The sequence below is a fragment of the Lampris incognitus genome, chromosome 7, assembly GCF_029633865.1.
Source record: "Lampris incognitus isolate fLamInc1 chromosome 7, fLamInc1.hap2, whole genome shotgun sequence".
In the NCBI taxonomy this organism is placed as follows: Eukaryota; Metazoa; Chordata; class Actinopteri; order Lampriformes; family Lampridae; genus Lampris; species Lampris incognitus.
In genome coordinates this window covers 67,687,360-67,706,893 of record NC_079217.1, presented here as the reverse complement: position 1 = coordinate 67,706,893, position 19,534 = coordinate 67,687,360, and the positions used below count along the sequence as shown (strand labels likewise).

Sequence of the window (19,534 nt, the reverse complement as noted above, 5' to 3'; positions counted from 1 at the left end):
GTCAGTTAACTGGTGTGAGCAGAAGATGTAGGGGTCAGTTAGCTGGTGTGAGCAGAAGATGTAGGGATCAGTTAACTGGTGTGAGCAGATGATGTAGGGGTCAGTTAACTGGTGTGAGCAGAAGATGTAGGGGTCAGTTAGCTGGTGTGAGCAGAAGATGTAGGGATCAGTTAACTGGTGTGAGCAGATGATGTAGGGGTCAGTTAACTGGTGTGAGCAGAAGATGTAGGGGTGAGTTAACTGGTGTGAGCAGAAGATGTAGGGGTCAGTTAGCAGGTGTGAGCAGAAGATGTAGGGGTCAGTTAACTGGTATGAGCAGAAGATGTAGGGGTGAGTTAGCAGGTGTGAGCAGAAGATGTAGGGGTGAGGTAGGTGGTGTGAGCAGAAGATGTAGGGGTGAGTTAACTGGTGTGAGCAGAAGATGTAGGGGTCAGTTAACTGGTGTGAGCAGAAGATGTAGGGGTCAGTTAACTGGTGTGAGCAGAAGATGTAGGGGTGAGTTAACTGGTGTGAGCAGAAGATGTAGGGGTCAGTTAACTGGTGTGAGCAGAAGATGTAGGGGTCAGTTAACTGGTGTGAGCAGAAGATGTAGGGGTGAGTTAGCAGGTGTGAGCAGATGATGTAGGGGTGAGTTAGCAGGTGTGAGCAGAAGATGTAGGGGTCAGTTAGCAGGTGTGAGCAGAAGATGTAGGGGTGAGTTAGCAGGTGTGAGCAGATGATGTAGGGGTGAGTTAGCAGGTGTGAGCAGAAGATGTAGGGGTCAGTTAGCAGGTGTGAGCAGAAGATGTAGGGGTGAGTTAGCAGGTGTGAGCAGATGATGTAGGGGTGAGTTAGCAGGTGTGAGCAGAAGATGTAGGGGTCAGTTAGCAGGTGTGAGCAGAAGATGTAGGGGTGAGTTAACTGGTGTGAGCAGAAGATGTAGGGGTCAGTTAGCAGGTGTGAGCAGATGATGTAGGGGTCAGTTAGCAGGTGTGAGCAGATGATGTAGGGGTCAGTTAACTGGTGTGAGCAGATGATGTAGGAGTCAGTTAACTGGTGTGAGCAGAAGATGTAGGGGTGAGGTAGCTGGTGTGAGCAGATGATGTAGGGGTCAGTTAGCAGGTGTGAGCAGATGATGTAGGGGTCAGTTAACTGGTGTGAGCAGATGATGTAGGGATCAGTTAACTGGTGTGAGCAGAAGATATAGGGGTCAGTTAACTGGTGTGAGCAGATGATGTAGGGGTCAGTTAACTGGTGTGAGCAGATGATGTAGGGGTGAGGTAGCTGGTGTGAGCAGATGATGTAGGGGTCAGTTAACTGGTGTGAGCAGAAGATGTAGGGGTGAGGTAGCTGGTGTGAGCAGAAGATGTAGGGATCAGTTAACTGGTGTGAGCAGATGATGTAGGGGTCAGTTAACTGGTGTGAGCAGATGATGTAGGGATCAGTTAACTGGTGTGAGCAGAAGATGTAGGGGTCAGTTAACTGGTGTGAGCAGATGATGTAGGGGTGAGGTAGCTGGTGTGAGCAGATGATGTAGGGGTCAGTTAACTGGTGTGAGCAGAAGATGTAGGGGTGAGGTAGCTGGTGTGAGCAGAAGATGTAGGGATCAGTTAACTGGTGTGAGCAGATGATGTAGGGGTCAGTTAACTGGTGTGAGCAGAAGATGTAGGGGTCAGTTAGCTGGTGTGAGCAGAAGATGTAGGGATCAGTTAACTGGTGTGAGCAGAAGATGTAGGGGTGAGTTAACTGGTGTGAGCAGAAGATGTAGGGGTCAGTTAACTGGTGTGAGCAGAAGATGTAGGGGTCAGTTAACTGGTGTGAGCAGAAGATGTAGGGGTGAGTTAACTGGTGTGAGCAGAAGATGTAGGGGTCAGTTAACTGGTGTGAGCAAAAGATGTAGGGGTCAGTTAACTGGTGTGAGCAGAAGATGTAGGGGTGAGTTAGCAGGTGTGAGCAGATGATGTAGGGGTGAGTTAGCAGGTGTGAGCAGAAGATGTAGGGGTCAGTTAGCAGGTGTGAGCAGAAGATGTAGGGGTGAGTTAGCAGGTGTGAGCAGATGATGTAGGGGTGAGTTAGCAGGTGTGAGCAGAAGATGTAGGGGTCAGTTAGCAGGTGTGAGCAGAAGATGTAGGGGTGAGTTAACTGGTGTGAGCAGAAGATGTAGGGGTGAGTTAGCAGGTGTGAGCAGAAGATGTAGGGGTGAGTTAGCAGGTGTGAGCAGATGATGTAGGGGTGAGTTAGCAGGTGTGAGCAGAAGATGTAGGGGTCAGTTAGCAGGTGTGAGCAGAAGATGTAGGGGTGAGTTAACTGGTGTGAGCAGAAGATGTAGGGGTGAGTTAGCAGGTGTGAGCAGAAGATGTAGGGGTCAGTTAGCAGGTGTGAGCAGATGATGTAGGGGTGAGTTAGCAGGTGTGAGCAGAAGATGTAGGGGTCAGTTAGCAGGTGTGAGCAGAAGATGTAGGGGTGAGTTAACTGGTGTGAGCAGAAGATGTAGGGGTGAGTTAGCAGGTGTGAGCAGAAGACGTAGGGGTCAGTTAACTGGTGTGAGCAGAAGATATGTTGTGTAGGTGTTGTACAAGGCAAGCACAGAAAACTAGTACCAGCAAGCCAGGAAAACAAGAGAGAAACACAGACAGACAGAGACTGACGGGTCTGCCATGGTCACTGTTTCATACTGGGCCCATCTCAGGTCTCAGAGGTGTGTTTTTGGACCTGAGGACCTGCCGGTTCCAGTTCCGCCCACTAGGAGCCTTAAAGACAGCTGGACCAATCTGGAGTTCACAGTTCATTCAGCTATGAGTGGCATGAGGGAGGTAACATGATATACTGTGATGAGGCGTGAAGCATGTAGCAGTACACAACAGTACATCCATAAATACATACTAACACACGAGTCATGTTGGGTAAGGCAGGACTCCCCAAACCTGTGATCAACCTTTGGAAATAGTTTTGACTCGGGACCACAGAATATTTTGTGCAATTATAAACAAAAAAAATCAATAAATTAAAGTTGAGATGTAATGTATGAACTGTGTGTAGATAGTCTGTGCAGGTCTGTAGTGGTTTTATTTTCCGTGTGTCCTTTGTGTTAAGGCGGAGAGCCAGAGCACACGAATGTCATTGTATTCTCGGTTCGAATTCCTGCCTTACCTCCACCTTGGTCGGGCGTCCCTACAGACACAATTGGCCGTGTCTGTGGTGGGAAGCCGCTGGTCGCTGCACTAGCGCCCCCTTTGGTCTGTCAGGGTGTCTGTTCAAGGGGGAGGGGGAACTGGGGGGAATAGCGTGATGCCCCCACGCGCTACGTCCCCCTGCTGCAATGCCTCACTGTCAGGTGAGAAGAAGCGGCTGGTGACTCCACATGTATGGGAGGAGGCATGTGGTAGTCTGCAGCCCCCCCGGATCAGCAGAGGGGGTGGAGCAGAGACCAGGAGCGCTCAGAAGAGTGGGGTAATTGGCCAGGTACAATTGGGGGGAAAAGGGGGAGAAACCCCCCCCCCAAAAAAAGAGTTTCATTGTTTGCTGATACACATGCCAGTAAAGTAGAAGCTGGCCTCGAGTGACACACAGTGGTCATGTCTCTCCATCAAGTCCTGGCAACACTACACAGCTACCAGGCTAATGGGAGGCACCGGATGTCACGAAGCTTTTTGCAGTCAAACTGACAAAACAGAGGTGCTTATCATTGGCCCTGAGCACCTCCATAGTCAAGTCCAGACACAGCTGGGTCCCCTTCCTCAAATAGCAGGGACACTGCTAAGAACCTGGACGTTATCTTCGACAGTGAGCTAAGCTTTGGATACAACACAAAATAATAGGTACAATCATGTTTCTTCCAGCTCAGGGATATTTCCAAGCTCAGAGCGATGTTATCGTGTAGCAATGCAGAGAAAGGATTCGTGCTTTCATTTCCTCCCGCCTGGACTATTGTAACGTCCTGCTTACTTGCCTCACTGCACACAGATGTGGCTCCACTTCAGATTGTGCAGAACTCTACAGCCAGACTCTTGAGGAAGACCAAACTTCCTCTTCCCACCTCCCCAGTTTTAGCCTCCTTGCACTGGTTACCAATTTTTTGTAGGATCCATTTTAAAATCTTACTCATTACTCACGAGGCTTTACATGGCCAGACGCCAGACTACATCTAGTCCGTGGGCCAGAGGCCAAAATGACACTATTTCGTCCATCTCAGGGTGGCAAAACTGTATTGTGATTTTTGAAAAGATACATGTGTGTAGATGATATTTGGGTATGGTAGCCCTTCCTAAGTGGTAGCTGAGTCACGTTACCAGCTCATGAAGTTAATCACCACTCATCATAAATTCTGGTTTTCGACACTAGTGTATATCTGGTTAAAGCTCATGTAAGCACATTTGCCAATGTTTAATAATATAGTGTTTGGTATCATTTTAAAGGGGACCTTTTAGGCTTTCATGTAAGCCCAAGGTTGTATTTGTATGACAAATACAGAGTTCATGTGACCTCTTTAAACCATAAATGACACACATTTTCCCACGATCTTCGCCTAAACTTTATTCTTTCTTTTAGCCCCGTGGCATCAAGAGACCTCAGGGGCACAAAACTCAACAACTGCAATACAGAGGAGATTCCAAGGATTCAGAAAATGTATAATATACCCATACTTTTTCTTTGTGAGAGGTGATTTTGAGCCTTAAATTAGAAGTCACCAGCTCAGGCCCATTCACCTCCATTATTTGGACCAACATATTTCAATAGGATAATTCTTCCCAAGGAGTAGCTTAGTCATAGCTATCACCTTTCAGTGACACCATTCGTGATTCAAAGAAGGAAACAAGAAAAAAATAAGAACTATACATTTAATACACCTCATCTTCATCTTCATCATCATCATCATCATAGTCGACCAGTTTCGCATCAACCTCTACGTCCTCCTCCTCCTCTCTCTGATTGGTGCAGGTTTGTAGCTTGCACATTTCTGTGCACTTCCGTCTGTGGGCAAGGCAGGAGTAGTCAGGAAGCTTGCAGGTCCGTACACACTTGCAGGCCATAAGTTCCAGGACAGCCAGTGCAGTGGTGCTGGGGGTCCTCGCATCCATTCTAACATCAGCATACCTGTAAGAATAAGTGGAACATATTTCTAATCCATTTCAGCGAGGAAGTTGAATGTTGCGAAATTACCTATACATATTATTTTAGCGTTATAGCATGATGAGCATGGATGTAGTGAATTATTATAAGTATACCTTGGTCATCAGTTGTCCATCCATGTCCTTTTGGCTCTGGTATGTCTGGTTGTCCTCCCAGGCAGCGCCTCCACACTGCTGCCTGGTAATTGGCACGCTGGATATGCATCTGTAAACAGTCCTTGTAAGGAGGAAGTACACTGCACTCCACTTCACCCCTTTTGCTGCAGAACAGCAGGTAACGCAGATCATTGACATCACATATGCTAAATGATGGTGCGTACAACCTGCAGACAAATGATTCCATATTGCTGTACAATTCGTCTGATACATCCCAGGATGTTCCCAGGGGTTTGAAGGACTCTTGCCATGTCCTGTTTCCTTTGATCAGTTTGAAAACACAACGTTTACCACGTCCTGCAAATGCACTTACACTATCACAACTTGTGAAGGCATGTACACCTACAAGAGCATCACATAGGTCCTCCCCAAGGAGCTGAGCAAGGTTGCTGATGTTGATGTACCTTGTGCCACACTTCAGATACAGGGGGCAGTTTATCTTCTTACAGTATCCAAGACAAAGGATCATGACATCTGTATCCTCGCTCACAAGAACTGTGGTTTGATAGCCATTCTTACTGGCATGATGTGCATGTAAGAGCATGCAGGTATCCGCCTCCTCATGGTTAAGATTTCAGGTCTTCAACAACATTCCAGTCTGTTTTGCGGAGACAATAGCATGTCTATCCACAGGTTGCAAATAGCTGCTTGTCCTCCTTAAGCCTTTGAAGGTTCTCTGGTTGCTTCCACTGGTCCACCATGAACGTTATCAGTGCTGTTTTGCTGTCTGGATTACTTAAGAGTTTCCTCCACTGCACAACTTTGTGTCCCGGGGCAATGTTTTTCCATTGAGTGCTACTTGCTGAACCGTGATTGCATCTCTCAGCATTCTTGATCGATGTTTTCCTCTATACATCAAACACCACATCTATCTGCTTACTGTGTCCTCCTTCATGCAGCACTAGGTTCAGCACAGATCCAGCAATCTCTCCAAAGGTTTTGCCACCACCTTTCATTTTCTGAACAAGGCTCATTCCATCAACGATGCATGCAGAATGTTCTCCAATTTCCTCTACTGCTGATCCTGATTTCTCCAACTCTCTTGCAAGAGCAGCCTTGTTAGTTTTCTGCAGTGAGCCATCTGGATTTGAAAGTGCCCAAGGTAGTGGACCAAGAGGATGAGCCAGGACATCTTTAATGTGAAGATCTCTACTTTGTGAAACAATGATCATATGTCTAAAGAGATTTCTATCTGCTTTCAAGACCACCTCCTTGTTTTTTGCTGGCTTTCCTCTACTTTTAGTGATGCTCGCAAATGTCTTCAGGTTCTGTTTTTTCATTGTGTCATGGAACCTGGCTGTTGGTGAACCTTTTTCCAAACGCTCACTTCTGAACTTCTGATATGCTTCCTCTCCAGTCTGGTGAGCTTGCAGCAGATCACGGGCTATGTCGGATGACATAGTGATTCCTGTGGAAAGACCGATTATATCAGATTGATCTGCACCTAGAGGGTTTACCCAGCTTTTCTCCATAAGTTCTACAAAGGCATTAACATCTGCCCGGTCCTTCTCTATCCTTGTCTTCTGTAGATCGTGATGATTTACACTTTCTATAGGATCATTGCCTGTCATGTTCCTGAGTTGCCTTAGATACTGACTTCTGTTTTCTGAAGTGAGATAGTATCTGGTCACTGCTCCAGCTTTTAAGCTGAAACCTTTGGTCACTCCTGCAGTCTGAGTATCCTTGTTTACAGTCTCTTCAATTGTCTGGTCTACTGGAATTTTTCCAAAGGGATTGTTCCTTCCCAGCTGGACAGAAAAACCACCCTCTCCAAAGTGTGCATTAACACCGGGATAATCAACCTCCAGGCAAGACATTTGAGCATAGTAGAATGGTAGATATCTGGCATAGTTCAGTTTATCATAGGCAAAGCACCATGGAAGGATGGCCCTGATTGCTGCAAGATGCATCATCCACTTTCCCTCTCTTGATGCTCGAATAAGACTCAGCATAATCTCAACCATGTCCACATTAGACATCCAGAAGGCTGAGAGGGGGCCATTGTCTTCTCGAAGGTAGTTGAGGGACTCATTGAAACGTGTCAGAATAAGCTGACATGAATCTTGCTCTAGGGTGTTCTCAAATCTGGGCTGTGATACTTCATCACACATGTTCTCGATTGCTTGCAGAGTTTCTGCCAAGTGAATGAGATCTTCAGGACGATTCTCTTCTAACCAGGGATGAAAACCTTTCCATGCTAGTCTCAACAGAGCCTCATAGAGCAGTTTGTGGAGCCGTACAGCTCGGTTATACCTGTGACCATCAATAACCCCTGTGATTGAACCATCGGCTATCACTCCTGCCTCTATGCAAAGGTCTCTTAGACCAGCATCTGCAAAACGTTTTCCCATCGTTGCCATGAAAATGCAGGTGGTATGAAAGACCCCCATTCTAAGGCTGATGTTCTTGAACTGTTCCGGGTGTTTCCAGGTGTTTTCAGCAGCTTTGGCATAGAATGCCTGGTCAAAAACAACAACAATGTTGTTGAGCTGCAGAGACTTCATGATGCTTATCGACTGGTGAAGAACCTCATTAACTGTTGATAGCTGTGTGGCAGGAGCGTTGATTGTGGGCAAATAGCCGATGCTATCTTCTTGTACACTTGTATTGCTGTGGGTGAGGATGTTGAACCCAGTCCAGCTACAAACATCGTTGTTGGCTTGACGAGCCATCAGCCACATTTGATTTCTGTCCGCTGCATCCTGTAGGACAGCGGCATGATCAGCATCAACAGTACGTACAGCTGGAGGATTGGCACGCTTTCCTGCATTGTAAATGGGAAGCCGCATCTCTTTGTAGTTTTAGCTTTCCTTCCAGTTTGTCTACACACCTCCCACTAACTTAAGGCTCACAATCACCTCTCACAAATAAAAGTATGGGTATATTATACATTTCCTGAATCCTTAGAGCCCCTTGAGTATTCCAGTTGTTGAGTTTTGTGCCGCTGATGTCTCTTGTTGACACGGGGCTAAAAGAAATGATATCGTTTAGGCGAAAATTGTGAGAAAATGTGTGTCATTTATGGTGTAAAGAGGTCACGTGACCTCTGTGTTTGTCAGACAAATACGGCGTTGGTCTTAAATGAAAGCCTAAAAGGTCTCCTTTAAAATGATACCAAACCCTGTATTATTAAATATTAGCAAATGCCCTTACATGAGCTTTAACCAGATATACACCAAGGTCCAGAAACGGAATTTATGATTAGGGGTGATTAACTTCATGAGCTGATGAGCTGATTCACAAAGAAACAGCATGAGTATATTATACATTTCCTGAATCCTTACCGTCCCTTGAGTATTCCAGTTGTTGAGTTTTGTGCCCCTGAGGTCCCTTGATGCCACAGGGCTAAAAGAAAGTATATAGTTTAGGCAAAGATTGTTGGAAAATGTGTGTCATTTATGATTTAAAGAGGTCACATGACCTCTGTGTTTGTCAAACAAATACAGCATTGGACATAAATGAAAGCCTAAAAGGTCCCCTTTAAAATGATACCAAACACTATAGTATTAAACATTGGCAAATGTGCTTACATGAGCTTTAACCAGATATACACTAGTGTCGAAAAACTGAATTTATGATTAGGGGTGATTAACTTCATGAGCTGATAACGTGACTCAGTTACCACTTAGGAAGGGCTACCATACCCAAATATCATCGACACACATGTACCTTTTCAAAAATCCCAATTAAGATTTGCCACCTTGAGATGCACCAAAAAAATGGTCTGGCCCATGGACTAATCAGTGAATTCTTAACTACTCAATGTACAAAAAGGCCCCTTAGATCTGCTGAGTTGGGTCTACTAACTGTTCCAGAGTCCAGGGTTGGGGTGAGGGGGACTCCACCTTAAGCCTTCTGTCATCAACACAGTTTTGAGAATGTTCACCTTCAGGTTGTTATGGCCGCACCAGAGGGCCGGCTGTTCAACCTCCCATCTATATGCAGTCTCATCACCATCCCGCATAAAGGCAATGGTGGTTGTCTTATCTACAAACTTCAGGAGTTTAACATAAAGGTCTCCTGAGGTGCAGTCATTTGTGTAGAGGGAGAAGAGTAGAGGGGAAGGGATACATCCCGGGGGGCACCAGTACTGATTGCCCGGGTGGTGGATGTGGAAGAACCAAGCTGTGAAGGATGTGCAGCAGGTTAGGGTGATCAAGGATAGAGATGGAAATGTGCTGACAAGCGAGGAGCGTGTGATGAGAAGGTGGAAGGAGTACTTTGAGGGGCTGATGAATGAAGAAAATGAGAAAGAGAAGGTTGGATGATGTGAGGATAGTGAATCAGGAAGTTCAGTGGATTAGCAAGGAGGAACTGAGGGCAGCTATGAAGAGGATGAAGAGTGGAAAGGCAGTTGGTCCTGATGACATACCTGTGGAGGCATGGAGGTGTTTAGGAGAGATGGCAGTGGGGTTTTTAACACAGTCTTGGAAAGTGAGAGGATGCCTGAGGAGTGGAGAAGAAGCATACTGGTACCGATTTTCAAGAACAAGGGTGATGTGCAGAACTGTAACAACTACAGAGGTATAAAGTTGATCAGCCACAGCATGAAGATTTGGGAAAGAGTAATAGAAGCTAGGTTAGGAGGAGAGAAAGAGTAATAGAAGCTAGGCTAAGAGGAGAGAAAGAGTAATAGAAGCTAGGCTAAGAGGAGAGAAAGAGTAATAGAAGCTAGGCTAAGAGGAGAGAAAGAGTAATAGAAGCTAGGCTAAGAGGAGAGAAAGAGTAATAGAAGCTAGGCTAAGAGGAGAGAAAGAGTAATAGAAGCTAGGTTAAGAGGAGGAGAGGTGATGATCAGCGAGCAGCAGTATGGTTTCATGCCACGAAACAGCGCCACAGATGTGATGTTTGCTTTAAGAATGTTGGTGGAGAAGTATAGAGGAGGCCAGGAGGAGTTACATTGTGTCTTTTTGTATTTAGAGAAAGCATAGGACAGGGTGCCGAAAGAGGAGGTGTGGTATTGTATGAGGAAGTCAGGAGTTACAGAGAAGTATGTAGGAGTGGTGCAGGATATGTATGAGGGAGGTGTAGCAGTGGTGAGGTGTGTGGTTGGAATGACAGATGGGTTCAAGGTGGAGGTGGGATTACATCAAGGATCGGCTCTGAGCCCTTTCTTGTTTGCAATGGTGATGGACAGGTTGACGGACAAGATCAGGCAGGAGTCTCCATGGACGATGATGTTTGCGGATGACATTGTGATCTGTAGCGAGAGTAGGGTGCAGGTGGAGGAGAGCCTGGAGAGGTGGAGGTATGCACTGGAGAGAAGAGGAATGAAAGTCAGGAGGAGCAAGACAGAATACCTATGCGTGAATGAGAGGGAGGACAGTGGATTGATCAGGATGCAACGAGTGGAGGTGAAAAAGGCATTTGAGTTTAAATACTTGGGGTCAACTGTCCAAAGTAATGGGGAGTGCAGTAGAGAGGTGGAGAAGAGAGTGCAGGCAGGGTGGAGTGGGTGGAGAAGAGTGTCAGGAGTGATGTGTGACAGAAGGGTACCAGCAACAGTTAAAGGGAAGGTTTACAAGATAGTTGTGAGACCAGCTATGTTGTATGGTTTGGAGACAGTGGCACTGATGAAAAGACAGGAGGAGGAGCTGGAGGTGGCAGAGATGAAGATGATAAGATTTTCACTGGGAGTGATGAAGAAGGACAGGATTAGGAAGGAGTATATTAGAGGGACAGCTCAGGTTGGACGGTTTGGAGACAAAGCAAGAGAGACAAGATGGAGATGGTGTGGACATGTGTGGAGGAGAGATGCTGGGTATACTGGGAGAAGGATGCTGAATATGGAGCTGCCAGGGAAGAGGAGAAGAGGAAGGCCAAAGAGGAGGTTTATGGATGTGGTGAGGGAGGACATGCAGGTGGCTGGTGTGACAGAGGAAGATGCAGAAGACAGGAAGAGATGGAAACGGATGATCCGCTGTGGCGCCCCCTAACGGGAGCAGCTGAAAGTAGTAGTAGTAGTTAAGTGACCTGCTTTAAATACAGAGAAACTTCACGATGTTATTATTATTATTATATTTCCCCTTTTTCGCCCCAATTATACTTGACCAATTACCCTATTTTCCAACCCGTCCCGGTCTCTGCTCCACCCCCTCTGCTGATCCGGGGAGGGCTGCAGACTACCACACGCCTCCTTCTATAATGTGGAGTCACCAGCCGCTTCTTTTCACCTGACAGTGAGGAGTTTCACCAAGGGGACGTATCGCGTTGGGGGAATCACGCTATTCCCCCCAGTTCCCCCTCCCCCCCGAACAGGCACCCCAACTGACCAGAGGAGGCGGTAGGGCAGCATCCGGGACACATACCCACATCCGGCTTCCCACCTGCAGACATGGCCAATTGTGTCTGTAGGGGCGCCCAACCACGCCGGAGGTAATACGGGGATTTGAACCGGCGGTCCCCGTGTTGGTAGGCAAGGAAATAGACTGCCATGCCACCCGGATGCCCTTTTACATTATCATTAACCTGCTTTGTCTTGTCTATTGAATAGATATACCAAATATTTGGTCCCAGACATTTTAATGTGCCCCTGTCTTTCTCTCTACCTGTCTGTCTCTCTGTCTATATATCTGTCTGTAGATGTCCAGTTATAAGCGTGCTACTTTCGAGGAAGAGGAAGTGTCTGACGTCCCAGCGGATGGAAACATGTCACCTGACAGTGTGGAGGTCAGCTACACTTCTCCTCTATGTCTCTATCATCCATCATCAGTCCATCTCTGTCACCTCTATCACCATCGCCATTCTATCTCTCTGTCACCTCTCTGTCATCCATCATCATTCTGTCTCTCTGTCACTTCTCTGTCATCCATCATCATTCTGTCTCTCTGTCACTTCTCTGTCATCCATCATCATTCCCTCTCTGTCACTACTCTGTCACCCATCATCCTTCTGTCTCTCTGTTACTTCTCTATCATCCATCATCATTCTGTCTCTCTGTTACTTCTCTATCATCCATCATCATTCTGTCTCTGTCACTTCTCTATCATCCATCATCATTCTGTCTCTCTGTTACTTCTCTATCATCCATCATCATTCTGTCTCTGTCACTTCTCTGTCATCCATCATCATTCCATCTCTGTCACTTCTGTATCATCCATCATCATTCCATCTCTGTCACTTCTCTATCATCCATCATCCTTCTGTCTCTCTGTTACTTCTCTATCATCCATCATCATTCTGTCTCTCTGTCACTTCTCTATCATCCATCATCATTCTGTCTCTCTGTTACTTCTCTATCATCCATCATCATTCTGTCTCTCTGTTACTTCTCTATCATCCATCATCATTCTGTCTCTCTGTTACTTCTCTATCATCCATCATCATTCTGTCTCTCTGTTACTTCTCTATCATCCATCATCATTCTGTCTCTGTCACTTCTCTGTCATCCATCATCATTCCATCTCTGTCACTTCTGTATCATCCATCATCATTCCATCTCTGTCACTTCTCTATCATCCATCATCATTCCATCTCTGTCACTTCTCTGTCATCCATCATCCTTCTGTCTCTCTGTTACTTCTCTATCATCCATCATCATTCTGTCTCTCTGTTACTTCTCTATCATCCATCATCATTCTGTCTCTCTGTTACTTCTCTATCATCCATCATCATTCTGTCTCTCTGTTACTTCTCTATCATCCATCATCATTCTGTCTCTGTCACTTCTCTGTCATCCATCATCATTCCATCTCTGTCACTTCTCTATCATCCATCATCCTTCTGTCTCTCTGTTACTTCTCTATCATCCATCATCATTCTGTCTCTGTCACTTCTCTGTCATCCATAATCATTCCATCTCTGTCACCTCTCTATCATTCATCATCATTCCGTCTCTTTCACTTCTCTATCATCCATCATCATTCCATCTCTCTCACTTCTCTATCATCCATCATCATTCTGTCTCTCTGTCACTTCTCTGTCATCCATAATCATTCTGTCTCTCTGTCACTTCTCTATCATTCATCATCATTCTGTCTCTCTGTTACTTCTCTGTCATCCATCATCATTCTGTCTCTCTGTCACTTCTCTGTCATCCATAATCATTCCATCTCTGTTACTTCTCTATCAGCCATCATCATTCTGTCTCTCTGTCACTTCTCTATCATTCATCATCATTCCATCTCTACCACTTCTCTATCATCCATCATCATTCCATCTCTGTCACTTCTCTGTCATCCATCATCATTCTGTCTCTCTGTCACTTCTCTATCATCCATCATCATTCTGTCTCTCTGTCACTTCTCTGTCATCCATAATCATTCCATCTCTGTTACTTCTCTATCAGCCATCATCATTCTGTCTCTCTGTCACTTCTCTATCATCCATCATCATTCTGTCTCTGTCACTTCTCTGTCATCCATAATCATTCCATCTCTGTCACCTCTCTATCATTCATCATCATTCCGTCTCTTTCACTTCTCTATCATCCATCATCATTCCATCTCTGTCACTTCTCTATCATCCATCATCATTCTGTCTCTCTGTCACTTCTCTGTCATCCATAATCATTCTGTCTCTCTGTCACTTCTCTGTCATCCATAATCATTCCATCTCTGTTACTTCTCTATCAGCCATCATCATTCTGTCTCTCTGTCACTTCTCTATCATTCATCATCATTCCATCTCTACCACTTCTCTATCATCCATCATCATTCCATCTCTGTCACTTCTCTGTCATCCATCATCATTCTGTCTCTCTGTCACTTCTCTATCATCCATCATCATTCTGTCTCTCTGTCACTTCTCTGTCATCCATAATCATTCCATCTCTGTTACTTCTCTATCAGCCATCATCATTCTGTCTCTCTGTCACTTCTCTATCATCCATCATCATTCTGTCTCTGTCACTTCTCTGTCATCCATAATCATTCCATCTCTGTCACTTCTCTATCATTCATCATCATTCCGTCTCTTTCACTTCTCTATCATCCATCATCATTCCATCTCTACCACTTCTCTATCATCCATCATCATTCCATCTCTGTCACTTCTCTGTCATCCATCATCATTCTGTCTCTCTGTCACTTCTCTATCATCCATCATCATTCTGTCTCTCTGTCACTTCTCTATCATCCATCATCATTCTGTCTCTGTCACGTCTCTGTCATCCATAATCATTCCATCTCTGTCACTTCTCTATCATTCATCATCATTCCGTCTCTTTCACTTCTCTATCATCCATCATCATTCCATCTCTGTCATCCATCATCATTCCATCTCTGCCACTTCTCTATCATCCATCATCATTCCATCTCTGTCACTTCTCTATCATCCATCATCATTCTATCTCTCTGTCACTTATCTATCATCCATCATCATTCTATCTCTTTCACTTCTCTATTATCCATCATCATTCGATCTCTCTGTCACTTCTCTATCATCCATCCTCAGTCCATCTCTGTCACCTCTATCACCATCGCCATTCTATGTCTCTGTCACTTCTCTGTCATCCATCATCATTCTGTCTCTCTGTCACTTCTCTATCAACCATCATCATTCTATCTCTGTCACCTCTCTATAATCCATCATCATTCCATCTCTGTCACTACTCTATCACCATCGCCATTCTATGTCTCTGTCACTTCTCTATCATCCATCATCATTCTGTCTCTGTCACTTCTCCGTCATCCATAATCATTCCATCTCTCTCACTTCTCTATCATTCATCATCATTCCGTCTCTTTCACTTCTCTATCATCCATCATCATTCCATCTCTACCACTTCTCTATCATCCATCATCATTCCATCTCTGTCACTTCTCTATCAACCATCATCATTCCATCTCTGTTACCTCTCTATCATCCATCCTCAGTCTATCTCTGTCACTTCTCTATCAACCATCATCATTCTATCTGTGTTACCTTTCTATCATCCATCATCATTCTATCTCTCTGTCACTTCTCTATCATCCATCATCATTCTATTGCTCTGTCAACTCTCGATCTTCCATCATCATTCTATGTCTCTCAGAAAGAGATGTAGAGCTTAAAGCCAGTATTTAATGGCTTTACTGCAGTCATAGAATCATCAGCAAGAGAGGAGCAGAGAAAAAGACAGAAAGAGAAATCAAACATTTGAGGCCTTTGTCTGGGTAGCAGACAGAATGGATTAATAAAGTATAATTTCATTATCACTGTAGATTTTATTGAAATTTAGGATTGGCTTATCATCAGCCAGATAAGTGCACACACACGTCGAAATGAAATACACAAAGACATCAACTTGACATGGTTTAAATGGGGAAAATGTATTAGTTTGTCTAATTTGATAGAAACACGGAAATGTCAAATTTGGCAGGTTAGTGATGGGGTGATTCTGTGCACTTAGGAAAAAAAATCAAGAAAATGTAATTTATTCACATCCAGTAAAATTTATGAAGTCAACTTTAAATAACTTGATTGATGCTGATTTCCGGTTCTGGTTGCCAGCTGTGGTTTGTTTGTGTTTTTTTTTTTGTGGTTCTGCTTACTTTTTAACAACTCCTTGAGGCGTTTGTATTATTTTTATTTATTTTATGGTTTGCCTATTCTATGGATTTTTACCCAATCATCAATTACTGCACTCACTCGCTGCACTCCTGGTGAGTGCCGTGTGGACTCAACCCTCAGCTGAAGACGCTAATGGCTAACGGAGCTAGCTTTCTTTTTCTGTGAACATCTATCAACTGGTTTAATATAACTATGCCTTGCAAGGACTGCCTAAAAGCAACAAGTGACATTACTAACCTCAAGGATAATATCCAACAGCTCTCAGATTAACTGCGAAACAAAGGACTCACTTTTATCTGGTTTTATCGAGGGGCTGGGTGTCACAGGCTCTGCACTCTCAATATTTGCACCCTACCTGACGGGTCGCTCCTACCAGGTGACATGGAGGGGATCCATGTCGGAACCTCGCAGACTGACTACAGGCGTTTCACAGGGTTTGGTTCTGGGTCCTCTCCTTTTCTCCCTTTACACGATATCCCTGGGTTCTGTTATTCGCTCGCATGACTTCTCTTACCATTGTTATGCCGATGACACCCAGCTGAATTTGTCCTTTCCTCCCTCTGACACACAAGTAGAGAAACGCATTGCTGCGTGCTTGACGGACATCTCGGAGTGGATGGAAACACACCACCTGAAGCTCAATCTGGACAAGACAGAGCTGATGTTCCTCCCAGGGAAAGGTTGCCCACACCGAGACCTGGCCATCACCATTGACAACACCGTGGTGACACCAACTCGGACTGTGAGGAATCTGGGTGTGATCCTGGACGACCAACTATTGTATGCTGCAAACGTTGCATCGGTTGCTCGCTCCTGCAGATTTCTCCTCTATAACATCAGGAGGATTCGCCCATTCCTCACCGACAAGACGGCACAGGTGCTGATCTAGGCTCTGGTCATCTCCCAGCTGGACTACGGCAACTCCCTCCTTGTTGGAGCCCCAGCGTCGGCCATCAGACCTCTGGAGCTTGTCCAGAAAGCTGCAGCTCGTCTGGTGTTCAACCGCCCTAAGTTCTCCCACACAACTCCTCTTTTCATGTCCCTACACTGGCTTCCAGTAGCTGCTCGCATCCAGTTTAAGACTCTGGTGCTAGCCTACAGGGCAGTGAAAGGAACAGCTCCTTCCTATCTCCAGGCCATGGTCAAGCCCTACATCCCCGCCCAACCACTTCGCTCTGCTGCCTCGGGACACTTGGTTGCCCCGTCGCTCAGTGGCCCCTGCTGACGATCGACCCGGTCACGGCTCTGTTCTGTCCTGGCCCCACAGTGGTGGAATGAACTCCCCACTGATGTCAGGACAGCGGAGTCACTGCCCATCTTTCGGCGCAGGTTGAAAACTCACCTCTTCAAGAACTACTACCCTGTTACTTGTTCTTAGCACTTATTGTATTCACTCATTAAAAAAATAAATCTCTTTCTTGCGCTTTTACTTTAGCACTGGTTTTGCTCTTAGATGCTTGTTTAGATGCGCTTATGACCTCTGATGACTAGTAGCTCTCCTGATTTCCTACGTTAAATGCACTTATTGTACGTCGCTTTGGATAAAAGCGTCGGCTAAATGACTGTAATGTAATGTATTGACACTGCAGCCTCACAGTTCAAAAGGATCTCAGTTATGAACTCAGCCATCTCCGAGACCATCCTCTGTGACCCATCATGTCGTTACCGGCCCTCCTCCTGCTCTACTCCCAGCTCACAAGGTACCTGGTCAGAGGTGGTAGACGTGGAAAGACGGAAAGACCCCGAGCAGCCTCGCCTCCACCCATAAACCTCTCACGTTGGTTTACCATGCTATCGGCTGATGCCATGGTTCACCCTTTTGATTCCCCTGTGGCTGATGCTGTTTCCATGGCCGATTTTGCCCCTTTGTACGTGGAACTGGTCCCTGCTGCAGCTGGGACTACTGCTGTAACAGCTGCCCCAGCTGCTGCAGTGGCTGACCCAGCTGCCACTTCCACCCTGGGTCCTCCTGAAAGGGTCCCCCTGCACCATCTTCAGGCAGGTTCGTCACTCCCACTCCCAATGCCACTTGCTCCCCGGACAACGTGCACGGACAACGTGCAATGATGCTGTGTTTACACAATTTACACAATACAACACTGAAAGAGGATAACACGATTATAATGGCGAAAATCTGAAAATGGTTTTATTCAATAATCGTTCACTCATTAACAAAAGCCTCATTCTGAATGAATTTATAACTGACCTTAACCTTGATTTCCTCTGCCTCACTGAAACCTGGAATAAACCTCTGGACTATTTCTCCCTTAACCACACCACAACCACAGGATTCACATACATTGATAAACCTCCTCTTGAGGGGCAGGGAGGTGCTGTTGCTGCTGTTTACAGGAAGAGCATTAAAACAACCACTATTTCCATTCCTGCCGCTCATTCTTTCAAACACCTTGCCTTTGAACTTTCTGGTCCCACGCACTTGGTCACTGCCATTATCTACTGCCCTCAAGCCAAACCCCTTCCTTCTCTCTGACTTCTCTGAATTTCTGACCCAGCTATGTGCCATCTCACCTTCCGTTCTCCTCCTGGGTGATTTTTATATCCACATTGAAGACACTGACTTGAAATCTGCCATAGAATTCCTGGAACTGTCCAAAGGAGGTGAATCAAGTGCAACTGGACTTGGTATATATCCGTGAAGACGTTTGGCCTCTCATCCAAGAGGCTTCCTCAGTTCGTGCCTTTCTGACTAGACCAAGCTAGTCTGACTGGCTGGTGATGAGACTCAGAATTTATCCTCTAGGAGTCGTTGTCAGAGCTATAGATATGCGTGGCTCTTTGTGATCCGATGTTTACCAACGCCCGTCGCTAACAGAGCCATAGATATGCGTGGCTCTTTTGTGTACCTCTTTTATGGCCGCGCCCGTCGTTATCGGAGCTATTGATGTGCGTGGCTCTCCTGTGCTCCGATGTCCAGCCGGGCCCGTCGCCATCGGAGCTATTGATTTGCATTTGTTTAGCAGCGACGGTGGTTGGGGGTGTTACTTTCGACTTCATTGTTCAGTGGTCATGAGAATAGTTGGAGCCGTTAGTGACTGACTGTTGTTCTTGGAGGCTAGGCTTCTTGAGTCTCCTGGGTAGAGATGAAAGGATGGCATTGTAAGTGGGAGATAGGTGGTGTCGCAGACCTCCTCCTCTGTTGAGAGATGGTTTTTCCAGTTTCACATAGATGGCTTCCTTCACCCCTCTTTCAAACCATCTTTCTTCTCTGTCCAAAATGTGTACGTTGCTGTCCTCGAAGGAGTGTCTCTACTCCTTTAGGTGTAGATAGACTGCTGAGTCTTGTCCTGAGGAGTTTGGCCTTCTGTGTTGGGCCATCCGTTTGTGTAGTGGTTGTTTGGTTTCTCCTATGTATAGGTCAGTGCAATCCTCATTGCATTGTACGGCATACACCAGATTGCTTTTCCGGGCGTGTGGTACACGGTCTTTGGGATGAACCAGTCTTTGTCGGAGTGTGTTGCTGGGTTTGAAGTATGATTGATGACAAATTTATCACACTAAACATTGTGTCCAGATGAACTGGTTCATCTTTGTGGGAGTCTCATTCACACACTCAGCTCCCTGGTATACTCCTGAACTCCAACAAACGAAAGACTCTCCAACCAAGAAGACTGGTTTAACAGAGCATCTCCAGACCTACACAGACTACCTTCAACAATACAAAGATGCTCACATCACAGCCTGGTCCACTTTATGCTCACACTTCATACACTCTGGCTCCGCCAACCCCAAGGCTTCCTTTTCCACAATAAACAAACTTC

The 19,534-nt window shown here is 45.7% G+C and overlaps 1 protein-coding gene across 2 annotated transcripts in view; it reads left to right on the top strand.

Annotated features, from left to right (window-relative positions):
- The window catches only part of ece2b (endothelin converting enzyme 2b), a 164,989-nt gene that overhangs the window by 59,672 nt on the left and 85,783 nt on the right, over window positions 1–19,534 (top strand). For both annotated transcript variants that reach the window (XM_056283015.1, XM_056283014.1), the window contains exon 2: window positions 11,847–11,933. In XM_056283015.1, the coding sequence (XP_056138990.1) occupies window positions 11,905–11,933 (29 nt within the window). In that variant the 5' untranslated portion in view covers window positions 11,847–11,904. The remainder of the gene's footprint in view (window positions 1–11,846; window positions 11,934–19,534) is intronic.